General features: G+C 41.7%; 2 protein-coding genes across 5 annotated transcripts; both read right to left on the minus strand.

Annotated features, from left to right (window-relative positions):
• Nucleotides 1-522: 522 nt before the first annotated feature.
• fbxl4 (F-box and leucine-rich repeat protein 4) lies at nucleotides 523-18,467 on the minus strand. Its single transcript, XM_037075184.1, has 9 exons — nucleotides 18,333-18,467; nucleotides 15,819-16,432; nucleotides 13,572-13,902; nucleotides 11,879-12,123; nucleotides 11,399-11,612; nucleotides 9,509-9,580; nucleotides 6,535-6,659; nucleotides 6,030-6,217; nucleotides 523-3,699 (listed from the first exon to the last, which is right to left on the minus strand). The coding sequence occupies exons 2-9, from the start codon at nucleotides 16,313-16,315 to the stop codon at nucleotides 3,536-3,538; spliced, it is 1,836 nt and encodes a 611-aa protein (XP_036931079.1). The 5' UTR covers nucleotides 16,316-16,432; nucleotides 18,333-18,467; the 3' UTR covers nucleotides 523-3,535.
• A 473-nt stretch (nucleotides 18,468-18,940) lies between these two features.
• On the minus strand, nucleotides 18,941-22,127 carry LOC119006457. 4 transcript variants are annotated; one of them, XM_037075186.1, is made up of 8 exons: nucleotides 21,872-22,127; nucleotides 20,820-20,877; nucleotides 20,647-20,718; nucleotides 20,435-20,553; nucleotides 20,046-20,288; nucleotides 19,580-19,952; nucleotides 19,249-19,480; nucleotides 18,941-19,136 (listed from the first exon to the last, which is right to left on the minus strand). In XM_037075186.1, the coding sequence occupies exons 1-8, from the start codon at nucleotides 21,964-21,966 to the stop codon at nucleotides 19,033-19,035; spliced, it is 1,296 nt and encodes a 431-aa protein (XP_036931081.1). In that variant the 5' UTR covers nucleotides 21,967-22,127; the 3' UTR covers nucleotides 18,941-19,032. The 4 variants fall into 4 exon arrangements, with proteins under 4 accessions (XP_036931081.1, XP_036931080.1, XP_036931083.1 ...); XM_037075185.1 differs by having other exon boundaries at nucleotides 19,249-19,952; XM_037075188.1 differs by having other exon boundaries at nucleotides 19,249-19,952; nucleotides 20,647-20,704; nucleotides 21,872-22,126.
• Nucleotides 22,128-23,028: the final 901 nt, after the last annotated feature.

Consider the following 23,028-nt stretch of genomic DNA (forward strand, 5'->3'; position numbering starts at 1 on the left):
CACTCAGTCAAGTAATATTCACCTAAATACGAGGGCTACCAAAACACCCATTCTGTTTAAATAAACTGAACATATATACATTCACATAATCACAATTAAATGGGACCGTCCATCATTTGGGGCTTTTCCTTCAAACCCAAGATTAAATTAGAGGGTTGATAAATTCATCTGAGTTCTAGGCATCCAGTACAATGTTCAATTCTTGCATTTAGCCTAGCTTAGCACAAAGACTAGAAGCAGGGGTCATTTCACTGTTCTATTTGTTTTTAAATGTCATTATTGCTTATAACTTAAAAGGTCCAGTGTGCAGTATTAAGTGGCATCCCTGGGTGAGATTAAGGTGAACATAAAATGGCCTTCCAAGTGTGAAGGAGAATTATGGTGACCTCAAAAAAATGCAATTATATATATATATATATATATATATATATATATATATATATATATATATATATATATATATATATATATATAATATATATATATATATATATATATATATATATATATATATATATATATATATATATATACACACAAAAATGTATTTGAAGCAACATAAAGTAATTCTCAGTGATTAAAATTCCTAAATTCCCAGAAAGAAATACTCAAGATATGAGAGCTTTATAACTAAATTAATTTCATGCTAACATTCAGGAAGGCAAGCTAGCCACGAACTGTGTTGTTCAGTCTTGCACACATTCTGCCTTCAGAGCTACGACAAGAGCTGGACTGCTGCGACGCCACATGCAGGTGTTGTTTTTCCAAGTATCGGCTAATAAATCTACGATACCTTGATTTAAATTTTCATTCCAGCAAGAGTTCATGAACTAAATACATTTGACTTGCTGGGAATCATATGCTTTCTCCTGTCGACAGAGCTATCTAACAGCTTCCTTCTGTCCCCATTCGTTGTGCTGGGCTATGCTAAAGACATACTTCCGGTCTTTGTGGTCAGCTTGGCCACACAATTTCTGAATGCCGTGAGATTAAATAAAGATGATTCCTCTCATCTGACTCTGGGAAAGAAAAGCAAAACACTGCAACATGTATATATGGATAATGGGTTTAAATAACATGTTTATCACGCAGGGAAATATAAATAAATAAAACATTTGCATATTAATTGACATGGCTGATATACAGTATATGGCGTATAAACTGGTCAGATATAGCTGTTGGATTAAAGACCAGGCTTTTGGGTATTACTTTGGTTGAAAAAAGCAAAGCACTTCACTACAATCTATACCACATGGACACCACACCACATTCAAACAGGAGTATAAGGCACAAATATTGACTAGTAGCATGTGCTTAACAGAAAACTTCAAGTTTTTTTTCTTTTCCAAAAAAAAGAGAGTGCTTTTCAAACACTTTTGCCACATTGCAACTGTGGCTTCATACATTACAAAATTAAATAATCAGGAACAGCAATATATTCTCACAATCATAATTACAGCAACATTTCACACCTAATAAATTATCATTTTTCCCCATCAGTGCTGAGTGTCACATGTGTTTGTTGTTTAAGAGCAACAGTGACAGCAGGTCACCCTCATATCTGTATCAGTCTGGTGTGAATCTGTAAAGACGCCTGCTGTGCTGGTTTCTGGAGCAAAATATACGTACAAAAATTAAAACCAGATGAAATATTAAAACCCCTGAGTTACAGGACAAATACTGAGGTCACATAGAGTATTTACAATGTGCCACTTTAACATATGACGCTCAACTTAATCCACAGTACTTCACTTGACCCTCCATAGGTAAGCATATGAGTAGGTGGCTGTAGTCTAATAGTGGTGATAGAGAGCTCGGTACCAATGACAACAGGAAAAGCATGCGACACCATGAAGACGATGTGAAACTGGTGACTTGCAAATTCATCATTTAGCTTTCGAGACAAACTCACTTACTATACCTTTAAAATTACACTGCCAAAACAACTACTAAGGAAAACCAGAGAGTTGCCTGGTTGACTTAAAAAAAACAGAATTTTTGCTTTAATTGAGCAGAATAAGTTGGCAAAAAGAAATAAGCTAAAATGTAACTATGACACACCCTGTTTGATTTGAACAGAAACTGACCCAGACCAGGCACATTACATCTGGTGTTTTTCTCTACAGATCAAATCCAACACAAGTCTTGAGTTCATCTTAACATCGGTCTCGTATTGTATGTTAGATTAAAAGGGCACCTACGAGGCCACGCTCAGTTAAAGCTCTTCTTGAAATTAATAGATCATGATCATATCCATCTGTAGGGCTTTTCCATGTTAGGCAATCCCATTTTTCTTAAATGGACACGTTGGGTCAGCCCTGTCCGGTTGACAATGACAATCAGATCTGAAATGATTAGCTCACTGAAAGAACATTTATCACAGATTTACACAGTGATTCAGTAAAATGTCAAACAGTCACTGGTTTTGCCTCCCCAATGTAAGGACTTGCAGCTTTTCTTGGTTTTGTATCATTATAAATTGTACATCTTTGGGTTTGGGTTTCTCCATCTGTTTGTGATTTGATACTCTGGGTGTTTTTTGCATGTGTAAATTAAAACAAATGTCGTCCCAGTCTGCTTTCTCACAAGTTCTCACATATTTTTTGGATGAAAACACGCTGTCAGTGAATCTCAGGTGCAGGACATTTGATGGTGCCTTCTGTTCAAAACGAGATTTTGTGTAATCCCGGTGTCTGATTCTGCACTCAGTCTATAGCAACACAAAGCAGCTTGTTCATACTTGCATTATGGTTTAACATGACTCCGTCCAAAGGTCACTGTATTAGATAGGGCTGCAGTCCCTCCTTTGTTTTCACCTTTAAAGCTCCTATTACCTTCGAACACAGCAGCAAGTATGACTTCTTACAATGAGATCAAACTGTCTTGATAATGACAGGTGCCTTCAGAATAAGCCATCAGACAGTCCATGACTGCTGCACATTTTGACAAGGCACTGACCAGGGCCCTGAACTTTCATATTCTTACCAGCTAACGTGATCATATGATTACCAAATCTTCACTGCCGTTTTTCTCACAGTTTCCAGAAAATGTACGATTCATACTTGTTTTGTTCATTGCCTCTGTCCAAACAAGATGTTCTAGGCTCACAAATGTTTTGTTTTGTGTTTTGCATCCAGTACGAAGGCATATTTCTTAGCCTAGTGTTGCTTGGCAATACATACGTGATGATTCATATTCTGGGAAGATGTAGCAGATTTACTGCAACGACCCTGATTTCAAGCGTCCAAAAGAAAAGAAAAACAAAAAAAAAACCAAGAACTAAAAAGTCTCACGTTCTATAATCCTGTGATTAGGTGTCTGCACTTGTTTGTGTTCAGCCAGTTAATCCAAAGAACCTCCTCACCGAGTGCAACTGCTTAGTTTACTGACCGCTAAAAGAAGATCTTGTCTGTGATACAGACGGCAGGCAGGTCAGCAATCTCCTACAGCATCAGACCTGACTTTGAGGCAGTGTCTGCTGGCAAGCACTTCCCTTCCCCTGGACTGTGGATGATAAAATGCAACGACCATGGGGTCACTGAGTGAAGCTCTTCTTGATGGCCACGTTTGGGAAGCTGCCCGAGAGCTCCTGGACGACCCGCATGTCTATCTGCGAGCAGAAGGAGACATCCAGGAGGAGAAGTTTTGGACAGGACTGGAGGAGTTTCTTCAGTGAGGCCGCACTCACCAACCGTGTACCTGCCAATTAGACAAGTCAGAACAGGGATAAGAATGACGGTGTTAAAGATGGGGGATAGAACCATATCAGAGTTTATCAGGATAAAAAAAATACTCAAGACATTTTGATCAATTTCTCTAAGGGGATGACTTCTTATGACTGATATTCTAACAAGTGATTTGATGAAGCTGTCAACCTTGCAAGCGTTCAGGGTCTGAGTAAATCTGAAATGAAAAAATGCATCTGCAAATTTTTCAGTGACAAAAATTTCCTCTCCAATGTGTCACCTGCTACAGTGGGGCAAATAAGTATTTAATCAACCTATAATTGTGCAATTTCTCCCACTTGAAAAGATTAGAGAGGCCTGTAATTGTCAACATGGGTAAACCTCAACCATGAGAGACAGAATGTGGAAAAAAAACCCAGAAAATCACATTGTTTGATTTTTAAAGAATTTATTTGCGAATCATGGTGGAAAATAAGTATTTGGTCAATACCAAAAGTTCATCTCAATACTTTGTTATGTACCCTTTGTTGGCAATAACGGAGGCCAAACGTTTTCTGTTACTCTTCACAAGCTTTTCACACACTGTTGCTGGTTTTTGGCCCATTCCTCCATGCAGATCTCCTCTAGAGCAGTGATGTTTTGGGGCTGTCGTTGGGCAACACGGACTTTCAACTCCCTCCACAGATTTTCTATGGGGTTGAGATCTGGAGACTGGCTAGGCCACTCCAGGACCTTGAAATGCTTCTTACGAAGCCACTCCTTTGTTGCCCTGGCTGTGTGTTTGGGATCATTGTCATGCTAAAAGACCCAGCCACGTCTCATCTTCAATGCCCTTGCTGATGGAAGGAGATTTTCACTCAAAATCTCTCGATACATGGCCCCATTCATTCTTTCCTTTACACAGATCAGTCGTCCTGGTCCCTTTGCAGAAAAACAGCCCCAAAGCATGATGTTTCCACCCCCATGCTTCACAGTGGGTATGGTGTTCTTCGGATGCAATTCAGTATTCTTTCTCCTCCAAACACGAGAACCTGTGTTTCTACCAAAAAGTTCTATTTTGGTTTCATCTGACCATAACACATTCTCCCAGTCCTCTTCTGGATCATCCAAATGCTCTCTAGCGAACCGCAGACGGGCCTGGACGTGTACTGGCTTCAGCAGGGGGACACGTCTGGCAGTGCAGGATTTGAGTCCCTGGCGGCGCATTGTGTTACTGATAGTAGCCTTTGTTACTGTGGTCCAAGCTCTCTGTAGGTCATTCACTAGGTCCCCCCGTGTGGTTCTGGGATTTTTGCTCACCGTTCTTGTTATCATTTTGACGCCACGGGGTGAGATCTTGCATGGAGCCCCAGATCGAGGGAGATTATCAGTGGTCTTGTATGTCTTCCATTTTCTAATAATTGCTCCCACAGTTGATTTCTTTACACCAAGCGTTTTACCTATTGCAGATTCAGTCTTCCCAGCCTGGTGCAGGTCTACAATTTTGTCTCTGGTGTCCTTCGACAGCTCTTTGGTCTTGGCCATAGTGGAGTTTGGAGTGTGACTGACTGAGGTTGTGGACAGGTGTCTTTTATACCGATAATGAGTTAAAACAGGTGCCATTAATACAGGTAACGAGTGGAGCCTCGTTAGACTTCATTAGAAGAAGTTAGACCTCTTTGACAGCCAGAAATCTTGCTTCTTTGTAGCTGACCAAATACTTATTTTCCACTCTAATTTGGAAATAAATTCTTTAAAAATCAAACAATGTGATTTTCTGGGTTTTTTTTCCACATTCTGTCTCTCATGGTTGAGGTTTACCCATGTTGACAATTACAGGCCTCTCTAATCTTTTCAAGTAGGAGAACTTGCACAATTGGTGGTTGACTAAATACTTATTTGCCCCACTGTATGTATATTAACAAGATACATACTATAGACCAACATAGTAGAGTTCCAGGCCCAAATACATGCTTTATGTTTATTACTTCCATAACATGAGTCACTGTACAACATACAGACCAACCCAACTACTGCAGCTCACATATAATAGCCACATAACTAACAGTTCAAAAAAACATAATGGAAAAGGAAAACATACATTGTTATCTCACTCTCTGAACCTTCAACACGAAGTCAGTGCTGTGTCAGGAACATGTAAGCATGGAATGCACTTGTGAAAATGCAAAAAACTATTTCCATACTTCTCTGACACACAGTGTCTTATTCATTGATATGATAATGGAACAAGAGAACAGGGAAAACACATCAACAGCTGGGGGTAAATACAATCCTATACAAGTAATTAATACATGTCAAGTGTTTGTGAAGAGATAACTACGTATGTGTGTGGTAAAAGCGTACCCAGTATGTCAAGGTGCTGCAACGAGGGGCAGCCAGCAGCCAGTTCTTCTATGTCTGAGTCGCAGACCGTGCGGTTGGCGGTGAGGAAGAGTTTGCGCAGGCGGGGCAGGCTGCGGGCGAGATGCTGGAAACACCCGGTGCTGCTCTGCAGTGTGGGACACCAGCCCAGGTCCAACTCCTCCAGCATCCTGAAAACCACAGAGCATGCAGGAGAGCATGGCGTTGGTTAACTGAGAACAGATGCACTCTGTTTTGGCTCTGTACAGCTGAATAGTTTGGGTTCAGAATGTGCTGACCGCATGTATAGGTGCAATATAAATAAATGGGGCTTAATGATATCTGTGTTTAAGAACTATATTAGGGGCTGAGACATCTCATCTGCAAGGTTGCTTTAAAGCATAAATGAGAAAGTATGTCCAGCAAGACAAACACAAAAGATGGCAAAATGACCTAGATCCTCAGTGAGATTTTTTCTCACATCACCAAACTCACTGGTGTTACTTACCTGCAGCCAGAGGCGAGCTCTGCCAGTCCTCGATCAGTCAGGTTCCTGCAGCGCCACAGGTCCAGTGAGCAGAGTGAGCGACAGCGAGCAGCCAGCATGCTGGCCACCACGTCGTAGTCCTCAATCTGCAGGAGACAGGCAGCTGTTAACATCTGGTTACACTACCTGCAGCGTCTGCAGTGTGTATGAGGCTTCACAGAGTGCCTTTAGAGGGTCCACATCAGCTTTAAAAATAGGGATGGGAATCTCTCGGCACTTCATGATTCGATTCGATTCAATTCGATTCCTATTCTGAGTTCAACGGTTTGATTCTAAAGCGAATATAAATGCATCTTGATGCAATCATTTTTTCATGTACATTTCCATGCATGATTTCTTATAATAATAATAATAAAATCTCACTTCCTAAAAAAATCAACAGATTGATTACCTTCTCTAATATGTTAAAGAAAAGGCTTTTCTTTGTCACAAATAGATTTGACTTTGCACAACAAAGTCCTTGGCAATCAGAGTTGCAATAGTTTGTAATTTGCTTCACTCTTTCCGAGTTGGGTGGAAAATTTGATATCGCTTGCTCAATGGTCCTCTGGTTGGAACCAACTACAACCAACACTTTTCCTTTCTCCTCTGGGTGGAAATATTTAATGTGGTTTCTCATGTTTGTCGAGTTTCCAAAATATTTTTTTTTAGTTCGACACAACTTGCATATGGTGTGGCTCTTGTCCAGGTTCTTTATCGCTTTAACTCCACAGTTTTAAAGCAGAGGCTGCTGGTTGAATGCTGCCCTCAGCCACCTCGTGTTTTTTTGTTATGTGCGCACCATTGAGTATCCGGGCGCTGCACTTCCGCAATTACGAGTTCCACCTCTTGTGTTCTGTCAACATTACGTTGTCAATCAGCATTAGAAAATCGATTTTTGACTTTTGGAAATCGATTCAGAATCATCCACATCTGCATCACGATGATTCTAAGAATTTTAAAATGGAACCTCAAGATATGAAACTCTACAGCAGCCTAATCTCAAATGTTACACTTGATTTTAGAGGATATGGGTACTATTTCTGTAAACAACATTAGACAGTGATTATGTGATCTTTGCTCCAGCTTGAGTATATAAGCTGAAATATTCCTTCATGTGCTGCATACATACATAGAAACATAATCATTTGCCTTAAGGATGTTATACAGGACTGAGAGAATGATGCTGTGAGAAGGAATGAAATATGGAGTGAGTCATAGCTTGTGTATTTTGTGCAAACTTGAAAAGTAGTGATAAGAAAAAGCTGATTAGCTGTATTGGCTGGTTTGAGTGACATAACCCGACTTCCCTGAGAGAACAAAGCACTAAGAGAGAACACCTTCACAAGAAAATAAATGAAATAGTCTTTCAAGAACTGATTTGTGTTTGTGAAGCTTACATTGTTCTTTCGTGTCAGGTAATGTTGGCCATATTTCATCCTTTCATCCAAAGATGAAAGCAAAGAAATGCAATTTAACAACTGCACAGCCAGTGCAGGCACCTTACCCATAGAAATGATAGCATACACAACATTTCTTTGAGTTAGCAGTGGAAGGATATTAAACCTTTTGCAAAAGGGTTGCTGCCATTATATAGTTTGTTACCAATGAAGACACATATGCCTTAGAATGACCACAAGAGGAAGCCGCACTAAAAAAATTAATTTTCTTGCGCCTCTTCTCACTTCTTGCATCATAATTTCTAATCAAATGTCCATCAATTTGATGGAAACTAAGCAAATCAGTCAGTAAATGTGGAAAATATGCATATATAATATAGTGAATTATATTTTAGAAAGAAGTACTAAGAGGCACTGTGACCATCTCACATTACACATTTCCTTAAATGTCTCAACCGGTTAATGATAAAGACTGCATTTTAAGTCAACATGATTGTGACACCATGGTGGACATATTCATAGAGCAAAGCATCATTAAAGGAATAGTTTGATATTTTTTCTTGCATTACTTTTCTGGTAGACAGTACTGTGCATAACGCTACTCTCATATCTGTCAATGCTATGGGCAGGACCGTGTAGCTCAGCATAAAAACTGTGATCAGCTAGTCTGGCTCTATATAACACAACAAAACCTCTACATGGCTGGACCCCGTGTTTCATTATAGCTCCAATGTCTGAACCTGTACAATAGGTCACAAACAGGTAAAGGGCATTTTTTTTATTCCTTTACACTTTTTTCTTTCTCTCCTCGTCCTGCTTTCTCACTTTTTCAACAGGGCTAAAAGGAAAATCACAAAAGAATTCATACAAACAGGATTCAACATTCTGCTTCATCTAGGCCAATTTTGTTAACACGGGACAGACACGGGCCAAGCTAGCTATTTTCTTGTTTCCAGGCTAATGCTTAGCTAAGCTAACCAGCTGCTGGCTGTCGCTTTGACAAATATAACTCAAGTAATCAGCACTAGTAATCTTCTTATCTAACTTATTATCAAACAAAGAAAGAGCAAATCATTCCTTTAAGCATATGTTGAAAAAAAAACAAAAAAAAAACAAACGTATGGCAGCACTTTTGCTTATTAAGAAACAAAAGAGCCAATTAGCTTCATTATTTTTATAAAGTGAGAAATTGGCCCAGTTTGTGTCTGTACTTTGTTTGTATAACAGCCTTTGTTATAGTTCACTAATGTTTTAACTGTGTTGTGAAGTGAGGCTGACACAAAATATTTAGCCAAGCATGGACAATTAAGCATTGACTTAAATTTTGTTCAGTTTATTATCACTGGCGTCGTCTGTTTTACACCCGACCATTTTATTGTTAGCAGCTCTATTACTGTTACACTACTGATGCCTCTGCCATCTTTTGGACAAGCTGCTATTCAGCAAGGACACATGGAAGGTTGTTTAACAGACTGTGCTTTATTTGGACTTCATCCTCTCTGTGTGTGTGTGTGTGTGTGTGTGTGTGTGTGTGTGTGTGTGTGTATTCTTCTCACCCTCACACAGCTTCCTAGGTTGAGGTGTCTCAGCTCTATGCAGAACGTCAGGATGCTCAGAATAGCCGTTTGCTGCAGAGACAACAAGGAGAAAGACAAAGAGAGAAAAGTCGTGGTTGTCATTTTGTTTACCCTTAATATATTTTTCAAAAAATCTCATTCTTGCCTGTTTGGCACCATGGTAATAAGTCAACACCTGCTGATTGAAAGTGAGATAAATAAAAAGTCAGGAAATTATGGGAGGACCGCACACACACAACAACACTTAAATCAATGTTGGTTGGGAGTCACATTTCAACAACAAACTAAAGCCTTTACATCATATCTGTGTATAAATCTAAAACGTATACATTAAAATAACAATATACTGTGTGTTTAAGTAACAGTAACATGTCCAGGCATGTCATCCACAGTTCCTCATAAGTGGTTTTCAGTCTGCTGCCTGGCTCACACAGGTAACACTAGTTGTATTTAAGAGAATTTAATATGGCACAACAGATAGTTTCTACGTCTCCTTACACTCCGTAGGGAGCACAGCGAGGACAGACGCCTCTCCAGTGGCACTGCAGCTTGGATACAGATATGGGAATCCAACACTGCAACTGCCAACACATGTACCTCAGTGGCAGGAGAAAGTGTGAGACATGAAAGTGAAAGCCTTTTGTGTGAGTGTGTGTGTTTGCTCGAGTCTGTAGCTGGCATCTTTATAAACGCCTCCCTCCGGCGAGCTAGCCATTTAATTAGAGCAGTGACAGGGTAATGACAGCTGAGATGTCAGGGCCTCAAACAGACACACAGCTCGCACTGTCTGCCCGAGTATAAACAACCTGCAGCATGCTGCCTGGCTCCACCGCGGAAACTCTACACTGCCTGCTGCCCACAGTGCTGCTCTGAAACATGACAAACTCTGGAGAAACACAGAGGAGCAACACCAAAACAGACGACAGTGGGTTTACACAGCAGACAGGCCTGAACCTGAGGCAGTCCATGTCTTTAAGGGTCTCCTGGGCACAGAGTTGACTCAGTTCATCTTGAAAGACAACAACACAGAATGCACTACCGCTAAGGTAACAGGCAGCCTGTGGAGATCATTAGTCCTACATTGTGGCAGCCATTCTCAAAGTTTTATTAAATTGAAATAAGAGTTTACTGTACATTCATTTTCCTTCACAAAATAAACTGGAAGGGTATTGAAAGATGAAAGAGGGATATTTTCAGTTGAATCCTGCTTCCTCTATGTGACCTACATAGACGAGACCATTATCAACAAGACTCGCTGTTTTTATGCAGCAATTCTTAATGCCTGCCAATGGATGGGGCTCCAAAAATGTAATATAATTGTGCTGAAGATGAATAATGACCTGTAGGTTTACATGTACAAATGGTAACGTTACTGAAACAGAGTTAACTTTGTTTCATAATCAACATATTTCATTTATTTATTAATAGTATAAACAAATATATGTTGGGTCTTTCTTTCCATTGCTTTCGAATCAAATGCACAAAGCTAGTAGGATCAAGATTCTTTGGCCTTACAGCTTGTTGTCTTAAGTTTGAACATCGATGACAACAGAGAAGACTGCTTGTATAATCTGCTGTATCAATTTGTTTTCCTTGACCTTTACCCTCTGTCAGTTACATGTCATTATTGCATTATATAATATATAATTAAATAGATAGTGGAAATTTTCCATTACCTCAAATTTTAACCCTTCAAAACTTACTGACCCCTACTACAACTGACCTACTTATCATAATATCTCCTGTATGCCAGTGTAACAAATCGCAAGGCCAACCATTTAGGTACAAACACATCATTAAGCTAGCAACAGTCCGCCTGCGGTGTTTGGAAAGGACTGGTTTCTCAGATACACCTTTGACCGTGCCTACCTCTATCTTGGTCCGATAGAGCACCAGCCTGCGAAGGCGCAATAGTTTGGAGATGTGTGTGAAGGCCTGTGGGTTGAGGCGGTCGCACGAGGACAGGTTGAGCTCCTGCAGCCCCGGACAAGTCTGAGAGACAACCTCAAGACAGGCCTCGTTCAGGAAGTGGCAGCACGACAGCTCCAGGCAGACCAGGCTGAGACCACATGCCTTCATGAAGCTGAGGGAAGGAATAGGCGGAGAACAAGAGACATGAGTGGAAGTAGAGTGGAGTACATTCATCTAGCATTGGCAACCTTCCTGTCCACCCGTCCCTATTTTAAACAACAAGGACAACGCCCTTTTACATGTCTCTATTGTCTCTATGTCAGGAATTACTGAAAAAGTTTCCCTCTCTCAAAACAAATGCTTGTGCTTAAGAGTAACTGCTAATTGTCAAGGTCATCTCCCCGTTTCTTAACATTTGTGGCCCGCTGACAGTCTGACCTGCTGAAGCCGGTCAGGGTGAGAGCCCCGCGGTTGCCGGTCCAGGACAGGTTGAGCCTCTGGAGGAGAGTGCAGCGGCTCTGCAGGTGTCCGAGGGAGGCGTCACTCAGCCGGCCCCAGTAGGGCTGCAGACTCAGCTGGGTGTACTGCAGCGGGTCGCAGCAGTGCTGGTGCAGCAGCTTACAGCTCTGGGCCAGACGGCTGAGGTCTGGCAGGGTCAGGTGGCTCAGGATCAGCTGGATGAGCTATGGATGGAAGATGGGGAGAGGGGTTAGGAGAGGAGAAAGGAGAATGGAAGGGTGGAGGGGCAGAAAGGGAACAAACAGTAAGCGGACAGTTAAAACAAGGCCGTTTTGCCTGGTAGAAGAAGAAGAACACAGAACATTTAAGTGAGGCAAAACCTAGTACACAACAGAGAATAACAGAGGAGACAATGTTAATTGCGTCTCCACTGTCAGGCAGATCTAAATAGTGGTTATCTGGGACACAAAGCACTGATAGCAGGATCAGTGGCGAGGTGAGCCAACTTGTTTTGTAACTGTGTTCGTGTGCCTCTCAAAGAGAAAGAATGACTGTGCTCGCGCGACTGTGTGTTGCAGTGAATTAACAATACACGTTGTTCAGGCGGGTATCAGCTGACAGATAATAGCTATATTGTGTTTCTGAAACAAACACACAGCGGTTGTGCAGACTGCTGTTAATGGCAGCGGTTTGGAGAGAAGATAAGAGAAAGAATATCAAGAGTACTGCCGGTGTTTTTGAAACTTGCCTCAGACAACATGATACGTCTGCATGGCATGAAAATGACTGTGTCCGTGAGTGTGCATGAGTTCAAGTGTAAGGATGGGTTCAAGCCACAACGTTTGTATGTTGCGCGGAATATTTGGATATACAGCATACCAATACAGTCAGAGGTACATGTAATGTTTACAGGGCTAACTTCGCTGATGACCTTAGAGTTTGTTCTAAGTTATGATCATAATTGGATGAAACGTCTCTCTGTCACTGCCACCCAGCCCCCCGTCACTTGTTTCTGCACTATGTAACCTCAGTGAGAGGGTAGGATCACAGCGTTACATACATGTTCACTTCAAGGTACATGTTTTCAAGACTTAACATTGTTTTGACATAATGACTTTTTTTGTAATTAGCATCTACATTACGGCTGACAAACGGTTTCAGACCTGAGACCCTTTGTTTATGACAGTGGTGTTGCACGAGTGTGAGGGGAGAATCTGACAAAATAGTGTCCTGTTAACATGCCACTGAAAATGCACTACTCTGAAAAAGAGCAATTTCAAATGCTATTCTTGCACAAAATATATTATTTCAAGCAGTTTAAATGACCTGTCTATTTTGTAAAACTATATGGGCCTTAAAAATGATTTATAAGGGAGGAAAAGTAAAAAAAAAGTTTGTTTAAGCTCAGGAGAAAGGTCTGGTGAGTCAGAATGCTGAATACAAAAGTTAGGTTTATTTGTTAAAAAGAAAACTCCACAGGGCACCTTTAATGGCATCCATTAGTAAAAATATGGGTACCAGCAGAATGGTGGGAGATCCATATTAGTTAAAATACATTAAAATGATTACAGAGGGGACACCTTAATAATTCTCCTGGTTTTCCTGGTGTACTTCTGTTCTTACACTCAGGCCTGACTGACTCAGTGAACACATGGTTAAGGTCTATAGTCACCTCATAAGGCAGTTTGTCAAAGTAGCCATTGCCTGTTCTCTGATGTACTCCTCCTGGTCTGAATGGACCTCCCAAATCAGACAGCTCCTCCTCGCTGTCACTCAGGTCATTGATGTCGATGACAGGCATTTTATAGAGCGCCAACATGGGCCTCTCCTTCACCCCACGGAGGATAACAGCATCCAGCTCCGTGTAGTAGTCCAGCAGAGAGCTGTTGACCTCCAGACGCAGTAAGTTGGTGGGGAAGTTGATATGCTTGATGGTAGGGGAAAACTGGCGTGCCTGGGGTGTCAGCACCTTGGTGGGCTCCCCTGACCAAAGCACCTCCCACCTGGACGCAAGACAGCAGAGGCAGCAGAGTTGTACAGTAAACCCACAACAAGCAGAATTTCCTTTTTACCCCGGCAAGGAGTCCCATAACACTACTAACCCAGTTTTATTTTACACTGCATGTACAGTTATTTATATACTGAAAATGGCACTACAATGCTTTATACGGCTTTCTTACACAAGGCAATATTCATTATACATCAGTATTGCATGCCCTGTCTCTCATCTCGTATCTTCAGCTGCTGGCTCGGTGTTCCTAAGTTTGTTTTGTGCGGCTCATCCACTGAATGCAACACACAATGACCATTGTGGGAAAAAAAGCCTTGGTTTTGAAAAACACAATGCCTCATTCATAACTTCACAGAGTGCTGTTTTGACAAAAAACAACTTTGCTGATGGACATTTGGTGAGCAGTGTAGCGCCTCCCTTCTGTCTACACTGCCTACTTACACAACATACTAGTTATATTATCATTACAGTGTGATTATAATTTAGGATTATAATAGACTGGATTTAACATGTTTTTTCCACTGGTAAAGGTCCCACAGCATATTTGTTTGGGTCAAAATCCATACTCACTGGGTACCTTTAAGGAGACAAAAAGCATAGTGATGAAGCTTTGTTTGACGAGGCTCACTCTGCTGACATCAGACCAGCCAATCACATTTAAAATGAATTGCTATAGAAGATGATGACTTTGGATGCCATACATACAGACTATTTAGGTGCTACACACACAAGCCAAACAGAGAAATGTTCAAACTGCATCTAAGTTTGTCATGCAATTGTTCAAACTGCATGCATGTATGAAAACAAAGTTAACTGTCAATTAATTTAGTACATGCTTGAAATACATAAAATATATAATTCTTTTTTACAATTAACAGCTGTGCCCACAAAAAAATCTGGCTAAAAATCTAATATATTAGTAACTGAATAAGTGTGTTATCCTCTCTGGAATACTAAAAGTATGGCATAGTTGCACAAATTACAAATTGGAACAAATTGGGGTTTGGCTCACAGAGTCATTTCAGTGATGTGCAAGAATGTGCACCTCAGGGCTTGTTACGGAGGGTGGCTTTGCCAGGGTAAACATAGTTGGCCCCTCTTACATCTGAACTTCAGCTTTGGTTCACAGCCAATACTGATTTGATCTGGTTGGTTGCATAAAAGCAACCATCTTCTGACTGAGCACATTCCCACTACTTTTTTTCCTCAGAGGACAAATTCATATCAGCCCATTTATCCATCAAAAACTACTCTCACACTGAATAGTGTTCACCTTCCAGGTATTCATATCTTTTTATCTGCTTTAGCTTTCCTCTTTTACTACCTGTCAGTTTCAGTTAGCCAGGACTGATATGTTTTCTTTTTGCATATTTTTACTTGTGCCAATTAAAGAGGTCTCTGACACCCAGTTTCACTAATGGTCTCTTCCAAAAACACATTTTTTGACAACCAACTAATCAAAAACTACCCTGCTTACAGTTTTCATTATCATTACAACTGCAGGCTTACATTTGCACCTTTTGGTTTCTTTCTACGGGGAAACTTGAGCACTGCTCTGCTCGGACATAGTGGGAGTTTAAACGATCTACAGCAGTCGTATAAACATTAATTATAGAGCACTTTTTTAATGATGTGTAATGCAAACAAACGAGACACAGGAAGACAATCTGAGAATACAAATACCTGGCGTCAATTAGCAACGGCATAATAATGCAGGTAATAAACAAAGTAATTCAAATAACAGCTGTAGTGTCTCCAGGGTTTATTCCTAAAACTGGCTCCTACTTCAAAATTATGTGTACCTGCTGGTATCACATTGTTTTCTTGGTCGTACTGATTAGCTAAACATTCGAGTAGAGCAGTGAGAAAGACTGATGATGGTTTTTGTAGGCTGATGATTGTCTTTACCTGACATCAGTAGGTGGATTTTGGGAGAAGGGATTGTGGGAGCAGGCCAGAATCTGGACGATGGCTCCAGGGTAATAGGTCTCAAGCACATCCACTCCTGTAGGGTAGACAGGCTCCTCGAAGCCCAGCTCAATATAATCCTGGCTGTGGAAGCCTTTAGGGGTGCGGCGGAAGGGTGGTGGAGCACTGGCACATTGTTCCCACCATGTCCCGTAAGCTCTGAACACAGCCGTCTGAGTGAAGTCCCCTGAGCTGGGGTAGACGTTGGGTACCCCAGCCAGGTTCCACATGGTATAGGACATGCTATTCTCACTGCCATAGTGGGAACTGAAGTCCAGGACCTCCTTGGCATACTGCTCCACCTCCACACTGACTGGCAACACCGCCCGCTGACCGGACTCCACGGCCCGCCGACTGGTCAGAGCCTCACCTCGAGTCCCACTCCTGGAGCGTCGCCGCAGACAGATATAGTAAAACATACTCAAGAGGGTTAACATGGGGGCAGTCGGAAGAAACGGAGGCTATGGAGGAAGAGCCTCCACCTACTGGAAGCACACTGCCTCAGGGCTGGGGGTGTACAAAGCGCAGGCTAGGGGCCCGGCTGCATGCATGACCTGTGGGTTAGGCAGAGACAAACATGAACACAGGTGAGAACAGCAAGGCAGGTCTGAGGCACCGCAGAGTACAATTCCTGCTTGGTCCTGATTAGGGATCGACTGATATGGCTTTGTCAGGACAGATTAAGATATTGATTACTAGGAGTCAAGGATACTGATAACAGACATTTGAAACAGAAGCAATATAAGTTCGTAAAAATTTAATGCGTGTTTATCGAAAATACCACCAAAAAACAGTTCATCCAATGATACACTGTAAATAAGTACAATTTACCCAAGCAGTGTAGTTAAGTACATTTTTGAGGTACTTGTAATTTATGTGAGTATTTCCATTTTCTGCTGCATTTCACTTCCACTCAACAATTTAGTCAAATATTGTTCTTTTGACTCCACTATATTTACTTGAATGCTTCAGTTACTTGTGACTTTGCAGATTTGGAAATTCATGTACATCTGCCAGGCACATAATCGGTCGATCCCTTGTCCTGATATCAACTAGAAAATTTCTGAATGCTTATATCTCTTGCACAAAATAGATTTAGGCTAGAAACGTGTTGACAAAACTTTTAGCTCAAAAGCTAATGGTGATGTGTGGCAGGACTAAATGATGGTGTGCATGTGTGATGCATGGTGAGAATGCCTATCTACAGTTTCCACAGCTACCTTATGGTCAAAGGCAGACTAGAACCACTGTCTCTGCATGATGGAAAAAACACCTATTTCTATAAATGTCCAGTCCCTGTGATAACAGACAGGCAGCGAGTTATGCTTGAAACAACATGGGAGCCTGTTTATCAGGTCAAACTGGAAAAGTTAAACACCCAAAACCAACCTAAACCATCAAAAAGCTCTAGTCTGCGTACTTCCTGCAATCCTCAATGGCTGGTATTCCACAGGTTATTTGGACTCTAACGGCTACCTCATACTATACATGGTGCAGTGAACACACAAAACAATAGTGGCTCATAAACTGTCAGGACACTTGGGGCTATTAGGGACAAAATCTTGCAGGGTACAAGGTACAGGGTACTGGTATCTTACAACCCTGTTCCGTTTTAAGCAGGTTTTCAGTAAAACTTATTAAAGTGCACCAGTTATTCCCACTTCAAATTTAAGGTGTAGTTTGCAGTTAGCGATGCACATGTACAAGACCTTCAAAAAACTACTTGCTATTCAAAGTAAACACAGGCACAGTCAATAATTAAATCAGGACTGGAAACTCTGGCAGTGCTCCCAAACTAACTGACAGTTCTGTTGAATACTGGGTCAACACTCAAGTACAATTGCATCCAAGTCTGTAAATTAATGTAAGTAAATGCTCACACATCTTTAGCATACGTGTTTTTTAGGCATTTATTATAAAACATAAGTTGTACTGTTATACACACAGCGCGTAGCCATCCGTGCAAGTCACTAATCAGTTCGCTTTTTCAATAATACTTACAAGGCAATAACGCTGAGTTAACATTACTGTTTAATCATTAAGTCTGTCTTGTAAAATGTCCACTCTCCTGTGTCTTCCTCTATGTCTCCCTCTATGTGCCGAGACCACTGAGCTAAAGTGAGTAAATGTAGCTTGCTTAACTAGGCTATATTGTCTCAAACCTTGGCTAATTGCACATTACCATGAATATAGCTAACGTTAAGGTAGCTAGCGCCGGCTGCTTTCTAAACACTTTAACGTTAGTAGAAACACTAAAATGACCACTGGTGAAGTAGCTAACATTAGCCAGAAAAGGTGAACTGCCTCTCCCAGCTTATGTTGTTGATGTTACCTAGCACACGTTAGCTTCCTAGCCTACATACAAGCTTGGCTGTCAAGACACAACTGTTAGCTTCCGTAGCTAGCTTTGCAGAATATAGCAATCGAAGAGGACGGGACAAAATGTAAGTTTACGTTAAACGTGGATCGATATATCCATTCATCAGGAGCAGTCCTCTTCTTCCCGTTAGCATATTTCAACCAACACACCACATTCCTGCTGTCTATCTTCTGATGCCTTCCGGGGCAGTCGGACACTGCAGAACTAAGTGAGTGCACGCTGTTACCAACCGTCTGATTTTAACTCAAAACAAGGACAACTATAGTTTAGGACAGCATCGAGTCTTTTTGACGTTATGTTTAGAAAACAAAGGATATTTTCCATGATAGATGATGATGATATCGATCAAATCTGCAGACCTGTTATGTGCACTTTAATACAGTGGTGCCGTACTGACCGGCTGATTGAGTGTCGCTTTATTTGAAAAGAATTAAGACATAAAAAGAAGTATATCACGTCCACGTGACAATTTAGTTAAAAACGAGTGACTGTGTAGGTTGATGGTAAGACGTCTGGAATGTGTCGGAGTAACGTAGGGGCATTAAAAGCCGCACAAGTTCCGAAAACAACTTATCAACATCCGGTCAGCATAAGTTAAAGCGAGGCATTCTGGGAACAGTAGTTTGCATATTGGACAGACAGACAGATAGATAGATAGATCGATAGATAGATAATTCCTGGATCATGTTTTAATGGTCATCCAGTTTTATTAACTTTATTAACAACAATTGAAACTAAAAATTATAACAAAGATTTTTCACAAAGAGAGCTTCATTACGTTTCCATGTCATCTTTAGACAGGAAGCAGCAGCAGCAGATGTTCTGTCGCAGCCAGCTGAAGAAGCAGTTGAATCCACTTGTCTCTGTCTGTTTGACACCTGAAAAAGGACATTCAGTCGCCTGAGCTCATCACAGCAGAAGTAACAGAGAACCACAGAGTGAATCGACCTGATGGGTCGGACACAAGTCAACCTGAACAATGATCCCTACCTGTTGTTGTGTTGAAAGACTCAACCACCTCAACTGGCTGTGTTTCTGTTTTATGTAAGCCAATGCTGATAGGAGGTTCAGCAGTGAGGGTAAGAGACACTGGAGGGAATGAAGTGACTGCAGCAACTGTTTGTTGGATTGGTACAGTGTCCCCCTCCAGACCAGGCTCCTCATCTTCAGCGAGGCTAGTTCTGGCCTCTGGCCTCACCACAGCTGCTGGCTGGATGCAGTCCTTTATATAGTTCATATTTACAGACACTTTAGTGCAACTCTGTGAGTGAAACAGCATGCAGATCTCTCCTGCTGAAATGCCAGTGATGATGTTCAGTACCTCTGCTTCAAAACCGTTGAGCCTCTTCACCAGACCCTCGAGAGCGTAACCCTGTCCAAACTTCTCCTGAACAGTTAGGACCATGTAGTCTCTGATGGAGCGGGAGAAGGTTACCTGACGGGGCATGGAGGACAGAGCAGTAGCGACCCGGTCCTCAACTGCTTTTGTGACTCCAACAGCCATTTTACTGAGCTGCTGGGAGGGCATGTTGAAGGACATGTTTGGAGGAGGCAGCCAGAAGCCCTGCAGGACGTTGGGAACCACCTCCATCACCACCTTACGTGGATGGAGCAGTTTGGAGCTGGTAGCCTCTCGATGCTGCTTGGTAAGGCTCCTGGCATGCTTTTGAGTCTGGCTGATGATCTTGGGAAGTCTGTAGGTTACAGTCATTCAAAGTTCAACACTTCAGAGACAACACAACCATTGTACCTGAAGAGATCATTAATCTGTGTCCAACCTGACTCACTGAAACTGAGGAGGGAGGGCCTCTGGTGAGCTCAGCAGCCTTCTGGCTTCAAACTCAATGTCCCTCATCTTCATGTCGGTGTTCACATCCCAGACCTGCAACAAGGGGGAGATCTGATGAGCGCATCTGAGATACCTATCAAATGTACTTGTCACAGTGGACTCCACAGATTGTGGTCTTCCCAGCCTGAGGAGAGGCTTAGCGTCAGTGTCATCAAAGTCCTCCAGTGCTGACTCCCAGAGCCTTCAAACAGAAAGAAAACACAAGCTTCATCTTCACTATTCCTCGCTCCCTCATTACTGACATCTTGGCGTGACATGAGCAGAGATGAGCTCAGGTGTAGTGCCGGAGTGTGTGCGTGCGTGTGTGTGTGTGTGCCAATGAATCACCTCACTCTCAGTGTGCTTTTGCTCTCCTCCACCAGCAGCTCCTTCATGTCTTCAGCGGTCACCTCAGACGGGAGCTGTTTTTTCTGCCGAAGCCTCAAAAGTTCAGTCAGCAGTGCGATCTGAACAAAAGATACAAAAGATCACATGGCTTTATGTTCAAGACACTGTGTGAGAAATTTCCTGCTTGACGTGACAACTATCGTGGGTCTTACCTGATACTTGTAGGATCCGATCTGCCAGCAGATCTGCAGAGCCTGCTCATATATTGGCCTGTCAAACAATACCTGTGATGTCAGTGAGATAATGTTGTTCACTAACTTGTTATCAGTCCATGTGATCATGTTTACATCTCTTTAACTCCTGTAAAAACAACACTCTCACATACCCTGATGGGTCTGTAGATGCCTCTGCTTCCTTCCATAAAATCCATGGATAGTTTTTTGCTGTACATCAAATCACAGAATGGGTCAGTGCGACAACAAGACAACAGCACAAAGATGTTTCACCGGAGAGTACTCAAACACAGCCCATTCTCCAGACACAAATAAACAGAGTGGTCAGGTTGAAGAGTGTGTGAAGTCGGCAGAGAGATTCACCTTGTCAGGTCACTGGAATCACAAATTAATTTGCATGCTCAGATATTATTTAATTGTGCCATAAGGTTGAAAGTCAAGTTATCATGCCCGGCCAAAAGATAGTAAAACACGATAAGAGGTCTTCTTATCAGCATATGGTCTGCTGATGACATGACAGACCTGTGTCATACAGGAAGGCAACATTAAACATGAGTTTATTAACAGTACAAATACCAATTGGAAGACAGTTCCAAAGCCAGGTTACCAGCGTACAGCACAAGAGCTTTCTCCCCTTGATGTTAACATTGACTCGTGCACACCTGAAAAGGTTCGAAAAGGAATCTGTGGTGGCATTAGTGAGAGTAATGTTCATTGTACATGTAATCTGGTGTTAGTTATAGTAGACAGACATATCAAGTGTTGTGTGTTATTATTGATTATCACATAAAATTGATTCTGAAACAAAGTGTAATCAGTGCGAACAAACTAAAATTGTGATGGCGTAGGAAGAAGGTTTGACCTTTCAGTTCACTGTCTTCAGCTGAAGCATGAAGGCAGATAAGCAAGCTGGTGCAATGGTCAAGGTGCGAGGAGATAAAGACATGACTGATTTTCTCAGTAAAGACAACATTGCTTTGAATGTGAAAGACATGACTCTAATGATTTCTTGCAATAGAGGGAGTCAAGCCATGGATTATTCTTTACAAGAGTTGAACTACACAAGGCTCCACAACTAGTCTTTCCCATCAGGGATGCCACAAGTGTTGAGAGCAGGGCAACAGGAATAAGACTCATAGACAGTCGATGGAGGCAGAGCTGGTGCAGATCAATGATTTATTATCAAAAAGGCGCAAAAGCTTACTGGATGAGGCAGGCAAGGGTCAACACCAGAAAAGCAGTCCAAAACAGGCAAACATATCCAGCTAGGAGCAGACATGAATCCAGAATCCAAATCATTGGTTACAGAAACAGCTTCAGGTACTGTGCAGGATCAGGTTTGGTGTCCTGAATGCAAAGGCATGAGGTACATGGAAACGCTGACAAACTTGCAGAGCACTGGTGGAAACGAACTGGTATATGTACGACCGGGCTGATGAGGGAAAAGTGCATGGGAACAGGCGAGGGGATGGGCGGGGAAGACCAGGTGGGTCCGGAGTGAAAAGGGTTACTGCAGGACAGATGAGGGAAGGTGGGGAAGTGTGAGGGCATCTGGTGGATGGAAGGAGAATGGCCCTGACGGAAAGAAAGTACATTGGAGTGGATGAGGAGAGGGGGAGAGACAGAGAAGAGGTGAGTTATGAAAAGTATGACATTTCTGCCACAAGGGGTCTCATGGTCAAAACAGTAACAAAGGATGGAGTTTGATGACATAAAATAGCCTTGGATCATGGGAGTTGCTCTCTTCCTTGTAAAAAAAAAAAACAACAACAACAAAAAAAAAAAAACAACAACTGTGCAATCGACAATTTGGGAAACGTAGCTATAAGTTGACAATATGAACAATAAATGGTGCAGTGATTAGCTAGCTGGTTTGCCAACATCCCTCCTCACTCCCTGAGCCATCGTCTGGTGTTTCCTGAGTTACCCTGAAAGTTATAGCCAGTGGATTGGCTACAGAGACAAGACACCACTTACAGCTGAGAAAATGTCACAGATTTTTCTCACTGTGGGTTTGCACATTGTTGGAAACATTTGGGATTAGGTGAATACGCAACCCAACAAAATGCAGAAATGTTACATACTAGATGTTTAAAAATGGCTAATTTTGTCTCACCACCAGTCAAAAAGCCCAAAGTTATACAGTAAAAACACGAAAGCATTAAACAAGCAAATCCTCACGCTAACAAGCTCTGATAGCTTCATTATCTGGCACAATAATTTATTAACAAAGAGCTCCAGAAAAGTTTCTTATTTGCCAAATAATCCATTAAATTTTTTTTTCTGATACAGTGTCGTTAGATCATTAATAATGCTAATGTAATCTGAATGTTGTAACGTTGGTTCTAGTGGTGCATTAAC

This window comes from Acanthopagrus latus, chromosome 17 (assembly GCF_904848185.1).
Source record: "Acanthopagrus latus isolate v.2019 chromosome 17, fAcaLat1.1, whole genome shotgun sequence".
In the NCBI taxonomy this organism is placed as follows: domain Eukaryota; kingdom Metazoa; phylum Chordata; class Actinopteri; order Spariformes; family Sparidae; genus Acanthopagrus; species Acanthopagrus latus.

Excerpts from the sequence above, each read along its gene's own strand:
- fbxl4 (XM_037075184.1), bottom strand. The coding sequence starts at position 16,315 with ATGTTAACCCTCTTGAGTATGTTTTACTATATCTGTCTGCGGCGACGC. Across the intron at positions 11,613-11,878 it reads ACCCTGACCGGCTTCAGCAG|CTTCATGAAGGCATGTGGTC; the intron begins GTCAGACTGTCA and ends TCCTTCCCTCAG. Across the intron at positions 6,660-9,508 it reads ACCTAGGAAGCTGTGTGAGG|ATTGAGGACTACGACGTGGT; the intron begins GTGAGAAGAATA and ends TGTCTCCTGCAG.
- LOC119006457 (XM_037075185.1), bottom strand. The coding sequence starts at position 21,966 with ATGATTTGGATTCTGGATTCATGTCTGCTCCTAGCTGGATATGTTTGC. Across the intron at positions 20,554-20,646 it reads TCGGATCCTACAAGTATCAG|ATCGCACTGCTGACTGAACT; the intron begins GTAAGACCCACG and ends TCTTTTGTTCAG. Across the intron at positions 19,137-19,248 it reads GTCTTTCAACACAACAACAG|GTGTCAAACAGACAGAGACA; the intron begins GTAGGGATCATT and ends GTCCTTTTTCAG.